Source organism: Urocampus carinirostris, chromosome 2, assembly GCF_059441175.1.
Source record: "Urocampus carinirostris isolate Australia breed hairy pipefish chromosome 2, RoL_Ucar_1.0, whole genome shotgun sequence".
Lineage (NCBI taxonomy): Eukaryota > Metazoa > Chordata > Actinopteri > Syngnathiformes > Syngnathidae > Urocampus > Urocampus carinirostris.
The window spans coordinates 21,006,526-21,030,927 of record NC_142350.1 but is presented as its reverse complement, the minus strand read 5'-3'; the positions used below and the strand labels follow the sequence as shown (position 1 = coordinate 21,030,927).

At 39.8% G+C, this 24,402-nt stretch overlaps 1 protein-coding gene across 2 annotated transcripts in view; it reads right to left on the bottom strand.

Annotated features, from left to right (window-relative positions):
* The window catches only part of csmd3b (CUB and Sushi multiple domains 3b), a 493,867-nt gene that overhangs the window by 227,158 nt on the left and 242,307 nt on the right, over positions 1-24,402 (bottom strand). For both annotated transcript variants that reach the window (XM_088329348.1, XM_088329349.1), the window contains exon 5: positions 14,162-14,369. In XM_088329348.1, coding sequence (XP_088185474.1) covers positions 14,162-14,369 — 208 coding nt within the window. The remainder of the gene's footprint in view (positions 1-14,161; positions 14,370-24,402) is intronic.

Genomic DNA, 24,402 nt, shown 5'->3' with positions numbered 1-24,402 from the left:
ATAATATTTTTATTAAGATATGAAATATAATCCATAAAATCAGCACAAAAATATCCCATTAGACATTCAGGACCATTTTGCAAATTTTAAGAATTATTTGTTGTAGAGCAGGGATGTATTTAAGCTTGGGGGCCACACGGTAGAAATGACACATTCTCACTGGGGTCAAACTAGTGGATTAAAAATAAAGAGAGAGGGAGAGAGGGGGTTGTTTATTGTTGAAATTCTTGCTATGTTTCCAGGCTGTCCAACTCAATAGACCACGCATTATATGAAGAAAACTAAAACAAGTCTGTTTAAAAATGACGCTGACACTGAGTAGTCCTCTGGTGGCTTCGCTTTGCCATTGCAATTCTTCTTCCCTTAAAGGAAAATCAAAATACAAGCATTAAAGGAAATCAAAATATAAGCATAGTGTTTTGTTAGATGCTGCTGCTTATTGTATGAAAGTATGAGAATATTTGCATGAGCGCGTGACGGGTGGAACAGGATGTGTGGTGCGAAAAAGTGCAAGAATGGAATGTTCTAGAACAGACGGTAACTACCACAAACAGGGTGATGACTCAGAGGCAGTTGCTAAACAACTGCCAGGAAACTACAACTAGGAGGGGCCAACACGTGATCCTACAGGGGAGGAAAGACCAATCAGAGCGAGTTAAGGATAACTGCAGTATACACATAGCCAATAGAATTATGAGATTAGCTTGTATTTTATTTTCATGTGAAGTGGCATCGCCCCCTACACGTCACGCCCAGGAAGACAGGTGAAGAGACCAAGATGACTAGTACTGGAGAAATTGGAAAATTGGCTTTGAAAGTCCTTAAGAGTTCTTGAATTTGGCCATGAAAAAGTTGTACGAACCCTGTGTATTCCATAGTATGGAAAATCGCCCATATAAAGGGTTTATGACGGCAAACTGAATAATTTGCCAGTCAACCATTCAGCACTGTCGCCCTTCCGTCACTCGCCATCAATTCGACTTCCCGACATGTCACCCGCACTACTCAGGCAAACGTCGCTGCTCATTTCGAGGGATTTTAATAAGAAATGGCAAAAAAAAAGAAAGAAAAGAAAAATACGACGGGTGGCCGTCGTGCAGGGATACAACGGCATCGCCTGCTAGGTGACGGGCTGTCAACTCGACCCGAGCGAAAATCGGTACAGAGCGGGCAACTTCCTGGCAGATAACCGATAAGATGGGACGCACTTTCAAGGGCAACTGGTACCGAAACAACAAAATGCAACACTTGCATTTATGCATGTCTCTGCATGTGTGTGTGTGTAATGTTAGGCTAGGATTACAGGCACTTAGCTCATATTGATATACTCCTCTTGCAGGCAGGAGTGCCCCCTCTATGCATACTGATTAGACAAGTGTGAGAGAGAGAGAGGCTGCCACATCAAATGCGTGGATCCGTAAATAGGCCGTTTGTGCGAGCAAAAGACCGCTGTTGTCCAATAAACACCTAACTCTCCCGGACAGTCACGATGTCCATTAGCGCATCCTGCTAATTGCCGGCAGGAAAATGAACATTTTAGTGTATTCTTGCAGGGGGAAATCAGTATGCGGGGAGCTCGGCGGCAAACTGACCCACTTTCCATAAAAGCCACGTGACGACCAAATTTAGGAGGTTGTGTTATGATCCTGAAGCATTATCCAACAAAAACACAAAAAAATATAAAAAGTACTACAAAAAACCTTGGGTAAAAAATAACCCAAATTGACTGATCCGTGACTTTGATCATTTGGGGTGGTTTGCACCAAACAACCCATTTTTATTATTTGAAACAACTTTTTTTTTCGAGGGTTTGTTTTGCACATTTTAAAGCATCTTTTAGGTAGTGAAGACTGTATTATACAAGAATTGTATCAAGCTTTATTCATTTATAGATCTTTTTTAGGAAACTGCTAGTGACCTTAACAAACTGCAAGTTCTACTAACCGTGCAAACCGCCACAGCATGTACTGCTAACAGCCTCTGTTCAACTAATAAGTGAACAAACTCCAAGAGCCCCTCAAAAATCTGAAGTTCAAATAGACTGCATAGGCGTCACATGCTGGATAACAGGATGTTGAGCAACAATAGAAAAAACAAGAGGTGTAGCAGTTTGATTTTGCCCTGTGCAACTTAGGTAACGCCTCAGCAAAAGTATAATAGCTTGATTTGAATATTACTTGAAAACACGTTTATCCAATGGTAGCCTTAGCCTATGCAGCATTTGTGGCCAGACTATTCTGCGATTAAAAGTATTGAAAAAAATATCATCTACAGCATTTATTTTACAAACATTTAACCCCTGAAATTAAATGTACACTCGAAAGATAAGAGAAGAATACTACTGTTCTGTACAGTGGTTAAAAGTAATCTAATGCTGAGAAGTTTAAAAACTAATTCGACCCATTTTCTTGTGTTGTTTTGTTTATGAGAATGTTGTTTAAGGTTGGTTTCAGGCTGTTGCGGGGCATACATTACAAAGTGAAACAAAACTTTTGTCACTAAAAAAAAAAAAAAAAAAAAGATATATGACTTATTTGACCAAAACAATAAAGACCGTTGTTTGAATTCACCCCAAGTTGGCTAGGTTATTTTTGACCCAACTGTGGTGGGTTCAAATTTGTGATGATTGGGAACATAATGGATCACAAAATATTCCGTGATTTTTATTTTTGATGACTTAATTGAATTGCAAATATGTTAGTGTACCAGCAAACTAACACCTAAAGTAGGTTACTTTCCCTTCACTGCAATCAACCACAATTTATGTGTTTTTAAATTGAACGGTTGAGAAAAAAGTCGACTCTGTTAAGGTACTTTACTCATTCAATGGCATGTGTAGACGGCCACATAGCAATGTGGTAAAAGTCGCAAGATATGGACAAATAATAATAGGGAATTTACTCCTCAACAGTTTGCCATCGTGTTGTCTGAGAGGGATGACGTTTTGTGTACTTCTGCAGGAACGCGATTGCTCGAGGGAACACAGAATCCATGGTTAATGAAATTGTGTGATTACTTCACCGGAAACATAATGTGCCTTGCAAAAAAACTTTATTTTCTATACAAAGTGACCAATAAAATGATAACCATATTTTCCCGACTATAAGGCGCACCTAAAAGCCTTTATTTTTCAAAAGCTGACCATGCGCCTTATATAAAGATCAATATTGAGCCGCAAGTTCTTGCAACTAAGCCAAGCAGCCGCCAACTAGACTTTTCCCTGTAGGTGAAATAGTCCGCGGTGTATGCTGGGATGGATATATGTAGCGTTTCATTTCCTAACCGATATGACAATCATCATTTGAATCGGTCACTATTGGCTAATGTGATTCGGAAGTTAAGGAGGTTGGTCCCTTGTAGCATTTACTCGCTCGCATGGGCTAAAGCGGGGCTAAACAAAGCCTGCAATAGGCCAAAAAAGATGTGAATCACAAGTTTGGTTGCTCTCCGGCCAGGAGAAAATATTTTTTTTACTACGGTTATCTGTATTTGTAAATAGGAATTATGGGCTAAACAGAAAGCTAGCAACAAGCAACGTCTATCGATACAGATGCTTCTCGGCGGAATTTTATTTTATTTGTCGGCATGATGCGTGCTTTAGTGAGTGAGTATATTTTACACGGTTGGATTTACTACACTCACGGATGTAGGAGGACGATGGGTGCGTAGTACTGTTGAATGTGATGGCTGCAAGACGACTTTGGTGAGTTACCCCGGCTTTATATTTTCCCAGTATCTTGTTTCTGTGATTGTTCTGTTTTTAAATTTAATTCAATTCAATTCAAAGTTTTCATTGTCATATGCACAGTAAAGAATCACGTTTCCCTGCGCAGTGAAATTCTTACTTTTCTGTCCACACAGTTGCCAGAAATGGTTGGCATTTCTTGTATCCCAAGAGTTTAACCTTCCAAATGATATGTGGAATGACGCATTTGAGTGATTGGTGACATCGTACAGACACTGTGTCCGTACATGTCTGAGACAATGTTATTGCTTCTTTGCGAGCAGTCAGAATGTTAAGGGGTAAATAAGTTTGACTGAATTATCCGACTTTTTTGTTGACGTTCCCACTGTAGCGCCTCATGGTCTGGAGCGCCTCATGTATGGAAAATATAGGACAAAAAACGATTTTAGGGGGGGAGTGTGCCTCATAGTCCTGAAAATACGGTATTTTCAAAAAACTTGTTTACCAAACAATGGTTAAAGGTAGAAACAAAAAGATGAAGGTACAAGCTTTCTTTTGATATGTTATATGCTTATATGAGCTCAAGAACTAATTGTTTTGTAGGCCTTCAAAAAAAAATCAAAATGGCAAAAGGAGTGGTTGGCACCTATTTGAGAGAAGCGTCTGGCATTGAATGAGTTAAGAATGGGCGCATCATTTTGGCTGCCTCAACTCAAAATGCTGACAAGTTTTTTTTTTTGTTTGTTTTTTTTGTGATGTGTTTTGTTTGTGGCTTCACTACTATAATAACCACGACTACCAAATTTCATGTCGCTAGGTTAAATTGCCTGCGGGGCCTTTCTAAAAAAAAAAATAGAATTGTGGCCCATCTAATAGGAGGAGCAGAGTCAACAGAGCTGCTTTGTCAACATGAGGCCTCAGCATATTTTTGCAGGGGACACAAAGGACAAACATGAACTAATTGTAGTGCTAAGAGATTTGCACAAAGGATTCATTCAATGATGGTGGCATCTGTGTACATGCACGAGTCAGTGTTTTTACGCAAGCTCTTTCTTTACTATCTTCACTTTAATTCCATCGACCTCTTACATAGGGGTCTGAGACTCAATTTACCTGGGGGGCTGCATCAGGTTCTTTAGGGGAAAAGCACTATACAACATGTAAATTCATTCAAAACATGTAAACATAAGATGAAAAGATAAATAAACATTAAAAATCAATAAGGAAATCATTCAACCGGGATTCAGGAATAAGAAAAAAAAAGTGCTATTGCAGAAGATATAGACAGCTGAGGGAACCACATTAGGTTGCTCATTGGAAAAACATTTTTTTTATTCAGTTTACTTGCTTGTCTTAACAGATTTTTAACTTTTAATTGTGCCACATTTACACATCTCCTGGAGCACTGTGCAATGAATCATATCAAAATGGATCATAAAACCTAGCAAGACGTGGCCATCCCCTTAAACGTTCTACCCAAATAAAGAGATAACTGATAAGAGAAGCAACCAAGACGTGTATAATCTTATGAGAGCACTTGCTGGCACCGAGAGCTGCGGTAGGACACTCTGTGCATAGGGAACTATTAGTCGTACTCTGCATAAATATGTCCCTTATAGAAGAGTGTCAAGAAGAAAGCCGTTTCTAGAAGAATATCATTTAAATGGCCTGGCAGGCTCTTTCAAGAAGCCAATTAGGAGACAGAAATAACATGTGGAACAAGGTGCTTTGGTCAGATGAGACAAAAATTGAACGTTTTGGACTGAATACAAGGTACGTTTGTCTTAAGAGTAAGACCACACATCACCCTGAGAACACCATGCCCACCACTGTCAAACATGGTGTTGGCAGCATCATGGTCTGGGTTGGACCGGGAAGGTCGTTAGAGTTGATGGGAAGATGGACGGAGCCAAATATAGGGTAATTCTGGCAGGAAGTCTGTTGGAATCTGATAGCACCTAAGAATGGGGTGCAGGTTTACGTTCTAACATGACAACAACCCTAAACATAAAGCCAAATATACAATTGAATGTTTTAAAACTAACAATATAATAGCGTTTTAATGGCCAAGACAAAGTTCAGAAGTCAATCATTGAGCACACGTGGAAAGATCTGAAAAATACTGTGCACAAACGGTCACCATCAAACTTTAAGGAACTTGAGCTGTTTGGTAAAGAAGAATGGAAAACATATTTTTTTAAGATGTGCAAAACGCATAGAGACATAGCAAAAACGACTTGTGTCTGTGATCACAGCAAAAAGAGGTTGTACAAAGGGGGCCCAATTTTTTTTTATTTGTTACGACAATATGAAATGTTGCAAACATTTGGTTTCCTTTTACAATCATGTCTCACTTGCTGTTGATTCTTGGACGATATTTTGAGTTTTTTTTTAACCAAGAGCTTGTAGCCTGAAGTAGTGAAATATATCAAAAAGTTCTCGGGGGCTAATACTATTGCATGGCTCCGGTTTTCTTGACGTAAAACGGGAAATTCCTTTGTGCGCCGTCAGGTGCTTCATTCATAACAATATTTCATAGCCCCCAAGTGCTCATCGATTTGGGCAAATTAGGGTATTGACCAGCAGTTGCCGTAACCGATGTGGATTTAATCACGGTAGAGGCTATTAGCGCGTAATTGATTTGAGGGCAAGGAGAGGGCAGAATGGGCTGAGAACAGCTTTTAGGAAGGCATTAGCATGCCTGTGCAGGTACATTGCACTCAAATAAAGCCTTTTGGTGAATATGCTTGTGCATCTCAAATAAAAGTGGTACCCGAGCGGATCGTTTTGGCAGGTTTCCAAGGCAACAGGTGGTAAATGTTTTCCGCCCGTCAGTCCCTCAAGTGTTTACTTCAGGGGCGCACTTCACGAAAAAGAAGTTGGATTCTGTTGGTACCCAAAACAGCAGCACCAGAGAACAAATGGAGCATGTTTTGATGCCGGGGCGACAGTAGCTCAGGAGGTAGAGGGCTCGTCTTGGGATCAAGGGATCCCAGTTCGAATCCCGGCTCGTCCGTGTTACATGTCGAAGTGTCCTTGGGTAAGACACTACATGGCTGCAAGGCCGCTATTGGGAAATGTGGAGCACATTGTAAAGCGCTTTGGGAAGTCATTGACTTGAAAAGCGCTATGTAAATTCAGATTATTTGTGGATCATTTCGACATCCTTGTTTTGTGGTACTATGAGTTGTCATCTGTTCTTACACTCCACAAGCTTTTACTTATTGCTTCTTTTTTTAATACTGAAAAACACTTTGGTACACTAAAAGGATTGTTGTAAAGGGCTGTATTAATAAAGTAAAGTACATTTACATTTTACAGTTACAATGTAAATGAGCGCTAAATGGGGGGACAGGTTATTGATACTATTTTCTTGAATCGATTCAATGTACGAGAGTTTAATCTGATGTATTAGGTTGGATACCAACTAGTTAACTCAAATTAAAGATCACGGTTCACGGATCCCTTAACTGCATGGGTCGTCGGGCCACTTATTGGGTCGGGGCGCAGTTGGCACCAGTCCATTCCTTAAAGTTGTTAGTCCAGTTCTTTTTCAGCCTTCCTCTGCTCCTGCCCCTTTGGACTGTGCTCTGGAGAATTATCTCGGTCAGTCCTGATGATCTTGTGACGTGGCCATACTGCTGAAGTTTCTGTCTGTGCAGAGTTGATAATAGTTGTTTCGGAGGGTCCATTGTGCCCTCTGACGGTATTTTATTTGTCACATGGGCTAGGTAGCTGATGCCTAGACATTTCCTGTAGCATCTCATCTCCAAGGACTGGATTTTCCAATCCAGCTTTGCTGTGGGAGTTCATGTCTCGCAAATGTAGAAGCATATGGAAGTAAAGATCTGATCTTTAATTTCACGGCTATGTCATCGTCTCTCCGGATGGGTTTAAGTCTGGCAAGTGCGGCTGTGGTTTAAGCTATCCTTGCAATGATTTCTGGTTCTGAACCCTCATCTAAAATGACAGCTCCAAGATATTTAATAAACAATATATAAATAAAAATATGTTTGGGTCTTGTTTTAATTAACAGACGTGATACAAAACCATTCAATTTAAAATGATCTGAAGGGATTTGATGGTCATACGTTTTTGATGAATTTTTCATTCACAATTACAACTCAATAATTTAAAAACATTTCCATCCATGTTTTTGTTATAAAGGATTTTGCAATTTGTAGATTATTAATTTGCATAAATTAAAGAACAAAAGTAGAGATATTTTTCCGTTGTAAAAATTGCAAAAATGCAAACAGATATAAAATGATAAAAACTGGATCTAGAGTTGTTCCTTCTTAACAGTGATAAAACATGTATTTTTTTCAAAGGGCATTGTAAGTCCTCCGTTGCTTTTTATCATTGCCGCACAAATTTGTCTCATACTTAGTTTGAGCTGAGAATAATGAAACATTTTAAACCGATTTTAAATCACAAATTTGTGTGTTATACATGGATAAATATGCCAATCCATTTTTTTAACCAAGCCATAAATCTGCATGTAGTCTGTGCACAGTTGTGAGACTATATCAACTGATTTTAGAGATTTGCTCTTTGGCCTAACCATAACAGCAGTACCTTCAGAATAAATTTCAGTCCAGCCCAAGCATGGAAATCTTAACTACGCTTGTGTGTTTGGTTTCCTGTCACATTTCAACTGAGTTACCATCTGGAATAGGGTTGAAAAGTTCATTTTCGCAATGTAAATGCGATGAGGGATTTCAGCTGTGTGCCCCAGTCCATTTAGTCTTATGGGCGTGGACTTTGAGACAAAGATGGAATGACTTATCATTTCTGGGGAAAGAACTCTAAGACAGGATTGAGTCTGAAGCTACAAAGTGCTGGATGGCTGCAAGGTTGGTGTTGGGAGATTGATTTGAAAAGGCTCGCTTAATCCGATCCATATTACCCATCCTTCCATCCATCCATCCATCTATTGTCTTCCACTTAATCAGGGTGGGGTCACGGGCGTAACAGCCTTAGCAGGGAGAACCAGATGTCCCTATCCCAAGCCACTTCATCAAACTCCTCTGACAGGATTTTAAGACGCTCCCTGGCCAGCCTGGAGAGATAATGTCTCCAGCGTGTCCCAGCGTGTCCCAGCGTGTCCCGCGTCATCCCCTAGATCTCTTTCCGATGGGCTTTTCCCAGGACACCCACGAGGGAGGCGTCCAAGAGACATTCTTATCAGAGGTCTGAGCCACCTCTGCTTGCTCCTCTCAAAGTGGAGGAGAAGCCGCCCTACACCGAGTTCCCTGGATGAAAAGGCTTCTCTCTCTTCGGGTGCGCTTAGGCACCCTGCAGAAGAAACTCATTTAAGTTGCTTTTATCCAGGATATTGTCCTTTTGGCCATGACCCACAGTTAGTGACCGTACATGATGGTAGGAACGTAGAGCTTTGCCTTTCTGCTCAGCTTCTTTTTCACCATGACAGAATGGTTACAGGGTCAACATGACAGCAAACACTGCACCCTTCTGTCTCTTGATATACCATTCTATACTCGCTCATATACAAGACCCCAAGACACTTAAAGTCCTCCACTTTGCTCGAACATGGAAAGAGTATGCTACCCTGTTTCAGCTGAGAACCATGGTCTCAGAGTTGAAGGTGCTGATCTTCATCTGGGCTGCTTCACACTCGGCTGTGAAACTCTCCACTAGGAGCTGAAAATCACAGCTGGAAGATGCCAACATCACTACATCATCTACAATAAGCAGAGATACGATGCTAAGGCCCCCACACTGGCCCCCTTATATGCTACGGTTGCAACTAGAAATGCTGTCCATTAAAGTTATGAACAAAATGGGTGACAAAAGGCGGAGTCCAACTCCCACTGGAAAACAAATCCAAATTACTGCCGGCAACGCAGACCAAACTCTGGTACCAGTCATCCAAGGTACTGTCCAGTACCCCATGCTCCCGAAGTACCAACCACATGGCTACCTGAGAAACACGGTCAAATGCCTTCGTCAGGTAAGTGAAACACATGTAGACTGGATGGGCAAACTAACATGCACCCTCAAAGACCCTGTAGAGGGTGTAGAGCTAGTCTTGTAGGGAATCGACTTCCTGACAGACCCTCCTCTCCAGTAACCCTCGCCCCCCCAATAGACCTTACCAGAGAAGAGTGAGCCCTCTGCAGTTGGAAAACACTCTCGAGTCTCTCTTCCTAAGAAGATGCATATTAGGTCAAGTATAAAGTATGTGCATTATTAAATTTCGTAAGATCTATGACCGCTTGAGGTTCGATTTTTAACAAGGGATTAGCATCTTAAGGTGGGCTATTGTTGCCATGCAAGTAATTTCTAAATCATAAAGCTCATTTGACCTTTGTGTCATTGATATCAACAAAGGCCTTGTGACAACTAGCGAATCATTAGAAACGCTGCACAGGTCGATACAGCATTAAAGTTATAAATGCGGCTCACTGCTCCGTTGTCATTTATAGATAGAATAGAATGGCCTTGCATTTTAACAAAGTGAAGTATGTGAGCCATTTCACAGATTCACAGCCTGGTCATTAACATTTGGACTGAATGTTTAATATGTCACAAATAGTTTTGAAAGTTAACATTTGTTTCTAAAGTCCAAATCACCTACATTTATCCTTGAAATGATAGAAAATTAAGTACTGCATGCTCCCCAACAAAAGTGACTTCTGCCGGTCCCTGCTCGCAGCAAAATGGGATTTGGGATAATGGATCGCGGGCGCACAGGTTTCGTTAATGGGAAAAAGCTAAAAGGCCTAAACGTGTGCTGTCTAGCACACAGCTTCATGCTATCTGGAATAATGGATCACGGTTACGCAAGTGCAGTTCATTTTCTAGTCTACGGAAAAGCATATAAATATATATATATATATATATATATATATATATATATATATATATATATATATATATATATATATATATATATATATATATATATATATATATATATATATATATATATATATATATATATATATATATATATATATGCATCTCATCTCATTAGCTGCACCGCTTATCCTCAGTAGGGTCATATATGTATATGGGCGGCATGGCGGCTAAAATGAAATAAAAAGGAAAATGAAATGATCTGCATTTATATAGCGCTTTTCAAGTCATTGTGCTTCACATTTCCCAATAGCGGCAGTGATCTGTGCAGCCATGTAAGGCGCTAACCTGCATATTGGGGGTATTGGGGGTTCAGTGTCTTACCCAAGGACACTTCAACATGTAACTCGGACAAGCCGGGATTCGAACTGGGATCCCTTGATCTCAAGACGAGCGCTCTACCTCCTGAGCTACTGCCGCTCAGCTGAGTGGTTAGCGCATCTGCGGCACAGTTCTGAGGTCATGGGTTCTACCCAGCTACCAGCCTTCTTGTGGAGAGTTTGCATGTTCTACCTGTGCTTGCTTAGAAGTCCTTTGGGTTCTCCCGTTTTTTTTTTTTAATTTATTTCTCAAATCACAATACTTATTTTCGTATACTGAAGCAAATTTAGGGATATATATATATATATATATATATATATATATATATATATATATATATATATATATATATATATATATATATATATATATATATATATATATATATATATATATATATATATATATATATATATATTTTTTTTTTTTTTTACTTATTTTAAAAAAATCATCTCAAACCAAATATCAAGACCCCCATTGTAATTAATGTTTTTTTCCTAAAGCATAAGTAGTATAATAATCAATAATCATTTATATGAATCAAAATAAAATGAGTAGCATTATGATACCTCAAAAAAGAAAAGTTCTAAAAAGAAAATACTTTTTACTTCGGCAAAAAGACAAAATAACATGTTTTTTTACAAGATTAACATTGATAGAAAATCTGCAACTGAAGCAAAATTCAAACAAATATGTGTAAAATAAGCACATTGTCCGCCATCGGGTTTTATATTATCTTACGTTTTATTTAACTGAAGTGTGGGACCCATCAATTTTAACCAACAGGTGGTATGCGTCTTTAAAGGTGACTTAAAAAAGTTTAAAGTAGAATATTTTCTCTATTAAGTATGTGTTAACAATACTCAACAGAGTTCAAAGAGCCTTCATTTCCCTTCCAACCGTGCATATTGCTGTTTCGGAATGTGGAACACATTAGGCAGTAGTGAAAGAGGAAGCTAGGGAAATCTGGAAGGGAGTGACTTCATGCTTGTTCTCTGTCTTTTTTTAGTGTCGACTGAAAGTGGTGAAAGTAAGAAAAGGCATTTTTCAAATACAGTTCAAACGCTGATCCAAAACCCCCCAAAGAGATGAAGAGTTAATCAGTCTTTAAGGATTAAGCTAACTCAGGCTGCGAGCATGAAACTAAGCCAGGAGATGGCGGCAGATAATCAGATGCCAACATTTGCACAGCAGACAGTAAGTAGTGGACACCACCTTTGGGGAGGTGCACTGACAAACACGAGTTCTCTCTTAGCTTTGACCCAATTAAAACCTTGTAAAGTTGTGACACAACCGATACATTTAGCAAAACTGCATGGTCTTAGCATTTCCACTGATCCGTCAATGTGCAGTGGAATAATCCTTGCCTGATAAGGCGCTAAGTATCAAATACATTTCCTTTCCTTGCAGAAGCTAAGCACGTAAAGAAGCTACTGTACATCCTCATATGTTCACATGGGGTTAAGTTATGGTAAATCCCTCGACATTACTGGTGCATATGGTAGTTATGTTTAATCGGCATTTGGATTAGAGAGTCCTTGGAAAAATATCTTCCATGTAAGGGGTCTCTGGAGAACTACTGCCTTAGGCTACTGCTAACATACGCAGGACCACCATGACTAATTAAAGAGCATATGTGTATGAAAGGAACGTCAATAGGTATAACAATAACATGGAAAAGAAAAGAAAGAAAGCGCATCGCCATATGATGCCTTTACGGTTCATGTGTGGCCGTTTTCCGACATTTATACAGTCCCTAGTTTACGATGTACTCACAATTCAATGTGGAAGACGACGTTTTTTTGGCACGTTGTAACAGCATTTTCCCCATCATACAACATTGAGATTTTTTTTTTTTTTACGTGCTCAAAATGCGTAAAATTCTGCCGTGTTCATGTGTATGAGTGCCTCATGTTCACTAGTTTGTTCTCCTATTTGTGAACATCATTAAAGATGCTGGTATGCTATTCGATTGCGATACAGCATCTGTAGCATATTCTGTTTGTTGGACTCCCTGCCACAATGCTCCATTATACTTTTTCAGTCTCTTGTACCTAACCAGAAGTTTGGTACCCGATATGTTCTGCTGTGGGCTGTGGTTTGAGTTATCCTGGCCATTAATTCTGGATTTCTTCTTGTATGACACCTCCAAGATATTTAAATTTGGTGGAAGGTTCAACCTTTTGGTGATTAATGGTGATTTTTGTGGTGATTCGTTGGGGGTTGCTGGTCATTACTTTTGTTTTTATGTTTTTTTATGTGCCGCTTTCCATCCCATACCGGTTTAAAGCTTTATCCAGGCGATTGACTAGATCTCTGCTTTCCTATTCTTCTCTTGACAGTCCGGCAAAACAGAGGTTATTACTGCCCCTTCATGTTGGCCCAGGGCTTTGGTCATGATCCTCTCTAGGAAGATGTTTAATAAAGTTGGAAAAAGAATGCATCCTTGTCTCACACTAACTGTGGTTTGAAACCACACTCCGATGGTACCATTGATTAGTACTGCTTTGTTGTTATTGGCATACAGCTGTTCAATGGTCTGAACGAGTTTCTGGCCCACGATGTGGCCTACAAGTTGGCCCGCCAAACTCTGTCAAATGCCTTCTTGGAAACGACAAAGACATGATCAAGGTTTCCCTGGTGTTATTGAAACTTCTCGCTAACGATGTGCAGATCAAAAATCTATTCTGGGGCGCTCCTTCCCCCCCTGAAACATGTCAGTTTTCAGCTTGTGGTTTCAGTCTATTGAGTAGGACCTTTGGCGTAACTTTTATTAAATAGCTTGGATATTTTTTTATGTTTTTACCTGAGGTTACGGGTCTTTGGAAAACATTACCCAATTACCGTTGGCCTTTATTCTGCCCGTAAAACAACTTCATCTCATGATTCTACCTATGTTTTTCTTATTGATGTTCACTATGTTTTGTGTATTGTTACCCAATACAAAATCAATTGCACCCTGGTCATTCTGGAAGGGGGGATTACCACGTGTGAGGCCCTTTCTCAAAGTTTTGTATTCACCCCATGATGAGGTTCTTGAGTATTTCCTTGCCCCCATGTTTGTTTAAGATCAGGGGATGGTGTAATTGTAACATGAGACATTTTGTAATTCAGGGTGTAAATGTAATGTAATGTAAATTGACTCTTCCAGAACTGTTGTATTCAGGGCGTGTACTACAGTTCAATGCAAGACTTTAGCTCAATAACACTCTTTTGTATATGACATACGTAAGACAAATTGCCCGCCAGACTTTAACAGCAAGTGCCACTCACCAGATGGTTGGGGGTTCAGATCCCTCCACTTCCAGGTAGTCATACTTCTCCTCAGTATGGAAGTCTGTAAAGACGACAGAGATGGTGTCTCCGGGTTCGGCCAATAGGATCCAAGTACAGTCGGCCTGGTTACCATAGTTGCCGGGGTAACCGGGACTGGTCACCACCCCACTGCCGCCCCGCACAGTGCCCCCACATGTGTCCTCGGCTGTCAATCAAATCAGAGTGACAAATAGAAAAACCTGGGTTAGGGAGAGGAGGAGGGACTGAAGGGCAGACTTTATTTTTCTTTTTCTTTGACAGGTGGGTCAATTCGGGGGAAAATTGTATGGGGAACTGATTTCCGCTACACCAAGCCGGTAATGCAGCCCAACGCCCCGACTTCTCTCTCCCATAATAAGCTGCCTTTTTCCAAATGGAGTTGCCGATTGTTTTTAACTTTTGAACAATTTCAATGAAAAATGCCAATTTGCCAATTTGATATCTGCGGCTGCCAAAAGCAGATTCATTTAAAAAACACCAGTAGGACATCTGCAGCCGTCTTCTGAATTAGATGTGTTTTTGACGGTTTTCGTCTTTAAAAAAGTACGATTCTAAATGTTGATGACTGAATATTTCGGTCAGGGTCGTGAAAAGGGAGGTTGGGCTGCAAATGTTGAGGTCAACGCCCAAATCATACTTGATTGACTCCCTCCTCAATTTTCAACTGCCAAGGACTGCAACTAGTGACTGATTTGCTGCATAACAGATAAAGACACATGGATCGGCGCTGTGCACACGGCATAAATTATAAACGTATAATTTATACGTCGGACGGGGTTGGGGTGGGAACATAGGATGACATTGGACCTTTTTACAAAACTGGGGCAGTCGGCTGTCAAAACATAGCAATCGCTGCTTAATTTGCTGCCCCAGCAGAAAAAAAGATGCAATGTCGAAAGCGTTTTCAACTGTGAATATAAATTATACCCGTATAATTTATAGATAAGCAAATCAGGACACACTCGAACAGAAGACGACATCGGCAATGCAGTGTTGACGTTTCTCGGCGGAAACAAAAAAATCGCCAAACTGCATCTGCTGACAGTTGTGTAAGATGGGTCACCTTTAGGCCAGCCTTCTGGAATGGGATGCCCACCCCACAGCATGCACCCCGTAACATAAATGCAATAATCAGATGCCAACATTTGCACAGCAGACAGTAAATAAAGCACATCGAGCCAGGAATAGATGCAGGGAGAACAAGAAGACGTCAGAAAACAAAAAACACAAGACATGGGATAAAAGGAATGATAAATAAAGTGTTAGGAGGCTTCTTGACTGAAGATGTGTCCCTACCATTAAATAACTACAATAAACACAGGCTAAACTACAATAAATACCAATTCCTATTGAAAGAATACCAATCGTGCCACATTGTTATAAATTCTAAAGTGACACTTTGGAGGCATAGGCGAAATAAGAGGCTGATTATGGCCTCGTGACCACTAGGGGGCCTCAAAGATCGGTTCACTTTTATGGTGCCAACCTTGTCCCCATTGTCACTTTCGTGTGTATACAACAAAAAAAACTTCTACAGAAATACTACAAAATCACAACAAAACTAAATACCATATATAGTGCTTAAAAATAGGCACTTCACGTATTATTTTGCTTTCATTTGGAAAGGAAACAATAGTATAGAAATAATACAAAAGATACTATGATACAAAATATTACAGAAATATTACCCAGGGTTTACTACAAACACACATCTACAGTAATATTACAAAAATACTTAAAAAAATATGACAAAAACAATACTATTGGAAATACTAAAAAAAAAATACTAAAATACTGCTGCAGAAATACTACAAAAACACCACTTCGCAATACTTTAATACAAAACACTACCAGAAAAATATTCCTACAGAAATACTACTACATATGTACAGTATACTGCAAAAATACAACTAGAGCGATACTACAAAAAATTACCATGGAAATAAGACAATCATCTAAAAAGATAAAACTACAGAAATACTAAACTAGATGTACATCCACAATTCTACAATAGAAATACTACGAAATAGAACAGAAATGGTACAAAAATAAAAATAAAAAATCATAACAAAGTATTTCTGCAAATACACCAACTCATTAAAGTACTAACACTATTCCAATAGGGCAGCACGGCAGGGCAGTGGTTAGCTAAGATTTCGGGAACCTCCTGTGTTGGTTCAAATCCAGCTACCGGACTTCCTGTGCGGAGTCTGTATGTTCTCCCCATGCTTGCGTGGGTTTCCTCCGGGCACTCCGGTTTCCTCCCACATTCCAAAGACATGCATTTCAGGTGGATTGGCCGGTCCAAATTGTCTCTAGGTGTGAATGAGCGAGCGAGTTGTCTGTCCCTGTGTGCCCTGCGATTGGCTAGCAACCAGTTCAGGGTGTCCCCTGCCCACTGCCCGATGATTGCCGGGATGGGCTCCAGCTCCCCCGCGACCCTACTAAGGATAAGCGGTGCAGCTAATGAGATGAGATGAGACTATTCGAATAATACAGACATGCAACAAAAAAAGCTTTTATCGTAATACAACATAAGTACTACTGAAATACTAAATATTTACTAATATGGAAAAACTACCAAGAAAACTATTGTACAAATAGTACAAAAATAAAACTACAGTAATACTACAAAAAACTTCAACTGAAATCCGACTACAGAAATACTAAAAAGCTACTGCGATGCTTGAAAACTGAATATCAAATGAAGTGGTTAAAACAGGAACTTTCTACATTATTTTGCTTTCATTGTGATCGTTTCAAAACTGATTTGATGAGACTAATGTAGTTCAAAAGAACTATCCCATGTAAATGCCTGCATGTATATTTATTATTTCAGATTTAAAAATCGCATCTTTTTCCAAGATCGGCCCCTTGGCCCAATATTTTGGACCCAATGCGGCCCCTGACTCCAAATAGTAGCCCATTCCTGGATTAGAACATGAGTTTTAGTAGTTATGCGAATGATCAAGCACTGTCTGAAACTCATGACAAGAAGTTACCGGACACCATTTTTCACAACTTGAAACACAAAAAGACGATTAATCGCAGAAAAAAAAACATTGTTTCAAAGTATTAAGGATTGATAATCAGAATAGATAACACAACAACACTTTGAAATTAGGTTTATTATAAATGTACTTATAACATTCATTGCATGTATATGACATCGCTGTTTTCATCCGCCATCGGTATGTACCTGTATTTTGTCATCTTCATTCATGCAATGTTTGCGTTGCCTCATCTGCTACAAGCAGCGTGAACTCCTCTTTCCACGATGCTTTTAATGTGTGTTTATGTTTTGTAGTGTCATCAATTTTGTTAGCTTCTTTTGAATATTTCTTCTGGGGCTGAGGTTTTGGCTTGATTCCTAAGCACTTTACAATTTTTTTTTTGTGTTTTCTGTGCGGCTACTTTGGAAAATGATATGCAAATGCACGACCTTATAAGGCTCTGGAAAGTCCGGAAGCACGAAGTTGTTCGATGCGGGCTTCTCATTGGCTGCAGAGTATGCAAATTGCCAAATGAACCGACATTTCCAAACCGAACGAAGATTTTGAAATCGGAATAAAGCAAACGTTTGTAACAAGCTACCATTCCATCCAACAAACAAAAAAAAAAACGAAATATTTTTATTTTTTAAATTTTTTTCTTGTCAGCTATCCGGGCTGGGACGTTTTGGAAGTTGTACGCCCGACTTAAAAGATGCATGCCCCGGGCATCTGAGTAGAAGTTATTTCAGACAATGGATCAAGTAATAGGGGCCCCAAATCTAATTTTGCCTAGGGTATACCCGAATTTTCATATTTTATTTGCGAGGACTTGGGAGGAGGAGGTGTGTTTTTTGTTGACACCGCCTGCCTGTTATACTTGGTCTGACAGTGCCCCTGTCGAGCGCATTGCTGAGCCTGCCTACGAGCCCTCGCTTGTACCAGACAAAACAGTGCCATCTAGTGGTTAAATATTACACAATGGGGCTTTAAGACTATATTCCTTTTGTATTTTGTAGCTTTTGTATTTCTTTTTTGTTCATTAAAAGATGTATGACAGCCGCAACGAGCATATTTAATATCTTCTTTTTCCTCATGCTGATGTTTTTGAGTTTGTCCTTGCTTGCATGTAGGTTTCAGATCAGAGGCTGTCATCATGGTGGTCTGTGCATCCCTTTGGGACTTTTTGTGATTAAGGGCTATACAAAAAAAAGCGACTTGACTACTCATAACCCTAAACCCTAAAGCTGCATGTAATCAACTGTTAAAAGAAACACACAAATTCAATGCCAAACATTTTTCATTTTTTTAGGAATAAACGTGTTGATCTTAGAAAAGATCCCTTATAATCCAGGATTATAATATGTGGCATGGGCTACAAATTATAAAGCATAGTACTGCAAAGCAAAGCTGAAAATGTAGTGTTGACATGTGTAAAATAAATTATGTGCCTTTTTTAACCCTTGTATTACTATATACTCTAATAATTTTGCACTCTTATCTCTTTTTTATAGTATACTCAATAAGTGTGTGGTTTTACGATTCCACTTGGTGTTCAGGGGCAAGCGCCTTCAAAGTGAAAAACAATGGCCTTGCTTCCCACATTCCTTTCTTCTTACATTGTGTTTACAAAGTTTCGGTTTTGGGAGAGCATGCCTCCCACATTCCAAGTCATCCTTAGTGCTCGTTTATTATACTTGCACGCCATCTAGCGACCAACATTATACACTGCATTTAAATATGTGATTCCTGTCTAATCAGATGAATTACCTGTTTTCATGTAAACTAATCAGATGTGAAGTTATTCACATTTTCCAATAAATGAGCCTTCTGGGAGAGGAGGAGTGTGTACTTCCTCCAGCCGATCCTGGAAACACGTACTTCCGATGGAAGGGGCTATCAAAGACCTAAATGTCGGACTCTGGGTGTATTCTTTTCTTCTTTCTACTGCAATCTCAAGTTTTAACCTTGACATTTTTTACTGATCTGACCCTTTTGAGAAAATAAATTCTGGACCCCCGGATCCAAATTGAGTTTGACATGGGTGCCCTAGTACCACGTAGCCTGCCAAGGAGTACCCTACCTCTGCAGGCTTGACAGGTATTTCTGGAGGACGTCAGTTCCCGGGACAATAAATTAGAGTAGAAAGCGGCAAGCCTGTCAACGGGAAAAAGGTCCGGCTTGTAATTACAGTATTATTTTAAGGCGAGATTGAAGCAGTAGCGTGGACTGGATCCTTGGCCTCTTGAGGACGGACTTTTCTCATGCTGCTTTGGCGCCTCGGGGGGCTTGAAGAAACACAGAATAGTGTGAGCGCTACCTGCCAATTTACAGAAGGTGAGAAAGTGCCTGACACCAGCGCCGAATCCTGCTGCGTTTGTCGTTTGTCGTATTGGGTAACAATCCCCGAGGTATGCTTTTGTTTACTCTCGTGCCGGGAGGCGAGGGCGGACTTTGACTCTGTCGTTTCATCCCGAGGACCGACAAAAGTAAATACTGACTGCACCAATTTATAGCGTATTACAGAATACGCATTTTCTATGAACCCAACGAAAATTGAAAGAGGAAAACATTTCATTTTTGCACTTATGGGTCACGGGTGACAAACATATGGCCCGCTGGCCGGATCAGGGCCATTAAGGGTTTGGATACGGCTCGAAGCACAAGAGAAAAATGAGTTGAAATAAGGTGCCACCCGCATAATAACTGGAGCTATATTACTTTCGCTTTCTCTTTTTCACTCCATATTTTTCTCTCTCTCTTTAACTTTTGATTTACATCCCATTTCTTTCACTATAGATGCCTCTCTCTTTTTAACCCTTGATTTATCTCTCTCTCTTTTACAATAAATTTATCTTACTGTCGAATTGTCTTTCTTTCTCACTCTCGATTTCTCTCTCTCCCTCACTCTTTAGTTCTCACTCTCTCTCTCTTCTCTTTTTTTCTGTCTCTCTCTCTCTGTCTCTTTCTCTCTCTCTCCCTCTCACACTCGATGTTTCACTCTCTCCCACTCACGTTTGATTTCTCTCTCTATTGATATATTTCTCCATCTCTCTCAATTTTTCTCCCTCCCTCTCTCCCTCTCTCTCTCTCTCTCTCTCTCTCTCTCTCTCTCTCTCTCTCTCTCTCTCTCTATTCTTTCTCTCTCTTTCATTTTCTGTCTTTCACTCTTGATTTCTTTCTCTATCTCCCGATTTCTTTCCATCGCTCTCGATTTCTCTTTCTCCCTCTCAATTTTACCTCTCTTCCAGTCAATTTCCTCTCTCCCTCTCAATTTCTCCCTCTCAGTGTCTCCCTCTCGCTTTCAATTTCTCCCTCTCGATTTTTCCCTCTCGCTTTCAATTTCTCCCTCTCAGTTTCTCTCTCGCGTCCCCTCTCCCTCTTTTCCCCTCTCCCTGTCAATTTATCTCCCTATCCCCCTTTCCTTCCTTCCCTCTCCCTCTCTTTCTCTCTCTCACTCACTTGATACCTTTCTCCCTCTCTCTCAACGTATTTGTCTTTCTCTCCCTCTCTCGCTCGATTTATTTCTCTCATGCAAGATTTATTTCTCTCAATCTTAATTTCTGTCTCTCTCGATTTCTCTCTCTCTCTCTCTTTCTCTCTCTCTCTCTCTATCTCGCGCTCTCTCCCTCTCTCGATTTCTGGCTCTCTCCCGCTCCCTCTCGATTTCTCTCTCCCTCTCGATTTCTTTCCCCCTCCCTCTCGATTTCCTTCCCTCTCCCTCTCGTTTTCTTTCTCTCTCCCTCACTTTTTTATTTAAAGTTGTCATGTTGAAAATGGGGTGGGCTAAAATTCTCACAGAAAGCTAAGGGTAAGGTGGCCAAAGGGCTACTGTTATCATCTGGTGAAATTGTGTTTTTTTGGGGGGGATACAAATTTATTCTAAAATGGGTCAAGATTTCTCACGGGCCATGTATTATTGATTTTGTGACCAAGGCCATGGGCTAGTAACAATTTGGTCATGGGCCATAACTGGCAGACGGGCTGGACTTTGGATAGGCCTGGGCTATAGCAACATATTAAAAATCTGCCCGGGATTGAACTAACCAGGGAACACAGCGATACCCACTGATCAAAAATCACGTGGTGGGCAGCCAAACGGCAGCAAACAAAACAGGATAGCCATCGGCAGCTCCGACGCTGACGGGTAACCGACCGGACAAATGTGTTTGGGAGTACCTTCAAGGATTCCAAAGTCACAAACTTGCAACACCATCCACTTCTGACCAACAGGCAATGTTCACCGACAGCGGGAATCTCAACACAGGTGTTTTCTTCCCATTATGAAGCATCATGAGCCCTGATCCAACCTTCTTAGCCCTCTTATCCTCACCTGCATTCACAATACCTCCCCCACCGCGCTGCCATCAATCTCCCAGTCACCGGAGGAATCCTTCTTGATCCCTCCGCATGCTTCGCGAAGATCTCCTTCTCTTTGCTCTCCTCGCTTCTGATTGCTTTGAATACTTTTTCTTTTTTTTTGTTCCCGCTCTACGCAAACGCTATAACTCCCATCTCTTGTTTGCATCGCCCACACGATAAAATCACAGATTCCCTCCGGCACACGAATTCCAAAAACACAGCGGGTTCAATCAGCCGCTGTCAGTGGGACGGGATTACTGCCCGTCTACATCATCGGCTTTTCTTTTTCTTTTTCCTCTCTCAAATATGGGGATGCATACATCCTACTGCCCTCTTATCTCCATTCAGCTAGCCATCCGTCACACTCTCCTTGAAAAGTGTGTCGTAGCGGCTGGTGTATTGCAATCACTCAGACCAGGACCGCTTGCTCCGGGAATAATTAAATGGACTCCACGAGTGGGCAAGACAGCAGTGAATCTCTCCATAACAGCCCTTTTCTCTCTTTACCTGACATAAAATGTAATTTAAACAGTTACTCCTGCGCCATCCGCAGTTGTGTAGACGCTGCCAACAACTACTAGACACATTTTGGGAAATAGATATTTGTTTCATGGTCTTTTTTACACCAGTTCAAATCTCAAGTCAAGTCAGATCAAGTCAAGTCACTTTTATTCGTGATGCCTTTAATCCAAAAATGTCTCCGAGTACCACAATGACACCATCCCCTGATCTGAAACCAACATGCGGACAAGGAAAAACTCAAAACCTCAACATGAAGAAAATATGAAACCTTGAGAAGGGTTCACACAAGTGGTAATGACTCTTCTGGAATGACCAGGCTGCAATAGATTTTGCATTGGGTAGCAATACACAAAACATAGTAAACATCAATAAGAAGAGTCATGTCATGTTTATTTATATAGCGCTGGGCTCTTTAGCGCAAGCTCCACCCCTTTTAAAGAGGCAGCCTCACAATATAATTCAACCTCTTGCTACAGCCCCGATTTAAACACAGAAGTCACATTTAACAGGTAAGAAAGAATACAATACTGACATAAGCACGTTTTAGTTACAAAGTAGCTGTTTTTATTAAGCGAGTTCTGATTTTGTCACGGTTGCCATGGCCCCCAATTGCTGCGGCTCATTGACAGATTGGCTTTCCGTGTTTTTAAGCTCAGTGCTCTCACTTTTCGTTTGTCAGTCCGTCAATGAACCTCTGCCCCGCAAGATATGGGTTCTGACTCGGTCCTGTTTACTGTTGGTATTTCCTGTCTGGCATTGTTCCCGTTTATTTTGTCCTGTTTAATTTCGGTTACCAGTTTTTTTTTCCGTCTATTTTTGTCCTGTTTATTCTTTTCTCTATTTTTCTTTCCCTTTTAGTTTGTCCTGTTGATTTTCGATATCCTGTTTCATTATCCATCCTGTCTGTCCCGTCTTTTCCGGTATCGACCCCATCTGTCTTATATCAACTCGGGCAATTGGTATCGATCTTGGCCTCTGGCTCCCTATCATTTCACGCCAGACTGCTGCCTAATGTGCAAGACTCCCCATTTCCCGTAAAAGAAAAGGCTTGTGTGAGTAACGTCATGCGTTTGGGTTCTGATCCTGTTCTGGCTCTTGGCAGATTTTTGTATTTTTGTAGAAATACTTTTTTATTATTTTTTCGTATTTTTATACTATTTCAGTTCTATTTTGGAGTATTTCTATTGTATAATTATTAAACTATATCTGTAACATCTCTGTAGTTGTATTGTTGTAGTATTTTTGTCTATTTACACTGCAGATTTTTTTGTAGTATCGCTCTAGTTGTATTGTTGCAGTATTTCTGTTGTAATACTTGTGTAATAGTATTTCTGTAGTAATATGTTTCTGGTAGTCATTTGTATATTAGTGTCATGAAATATAATTTTTGTAGTATATATGTAGATGTACTTTTGTTGTATTTCCAAAGCAGTATTTTAGTACACCCTGAACTGGTTGCCAGCCAATCGCAGGGCACACAGGGACAGACAATTCACTCGCTCATTCGCACCTAGGGACAGTTTGGACCGGCCAATTAACCTGACATGCAGGTTTTTGGAATGTGGGAGGAAACCGAAGTGCCCTGAGGAAACCCACGCAAGAACAGGGAGAACATGCAAACTCCACACAGGAGTCTCATGACCTCAGAACTGTCCCGCACACACGCAAACCACTGTGCTGCCCTATGTTGTTTATGCTTATGTTAAAATTAAAAAAGAAATCACTGACAATACTACTCATTTAAGTAATATTTGCTTTTTATTACATTGTATTCCATTATATTGTCTTCCAAATGAAAAAGATAAAAACAGCAAGACAAGTAAATATCTTCCAAGCAAGTTCTCCTCTTTTGGATGGCAGATCATTTTGCTTAACCATGACCAGATAGCTTTTATAGAGAAACTTGGTTTTGAAAAAGATTTGAGTGTATTTTATAGTATTTCTTTTTCAGAATGAAAGGAAAAGAATACATACAGTTCCTGTTTTCAAAGCACAAAATTGTATTTTGTCATGATTTTAAGTATTTATATTTTGGTTTAGTTGTAGACTAACAAATTTGAACAGTGTTATATATATATATATATATATATATATATATATATATATATATATATATATATATATATATATATATATATATATATATATATATATATATATATATATATATATATATATATATATATATATATATATATATATATATATATATATATATATATATATATATATATATATATATATATATATATATATATATATATATATATATATATATATATATATATATAGTGGCTTGCGAAACTATTTGGCCCCCTCGAACTT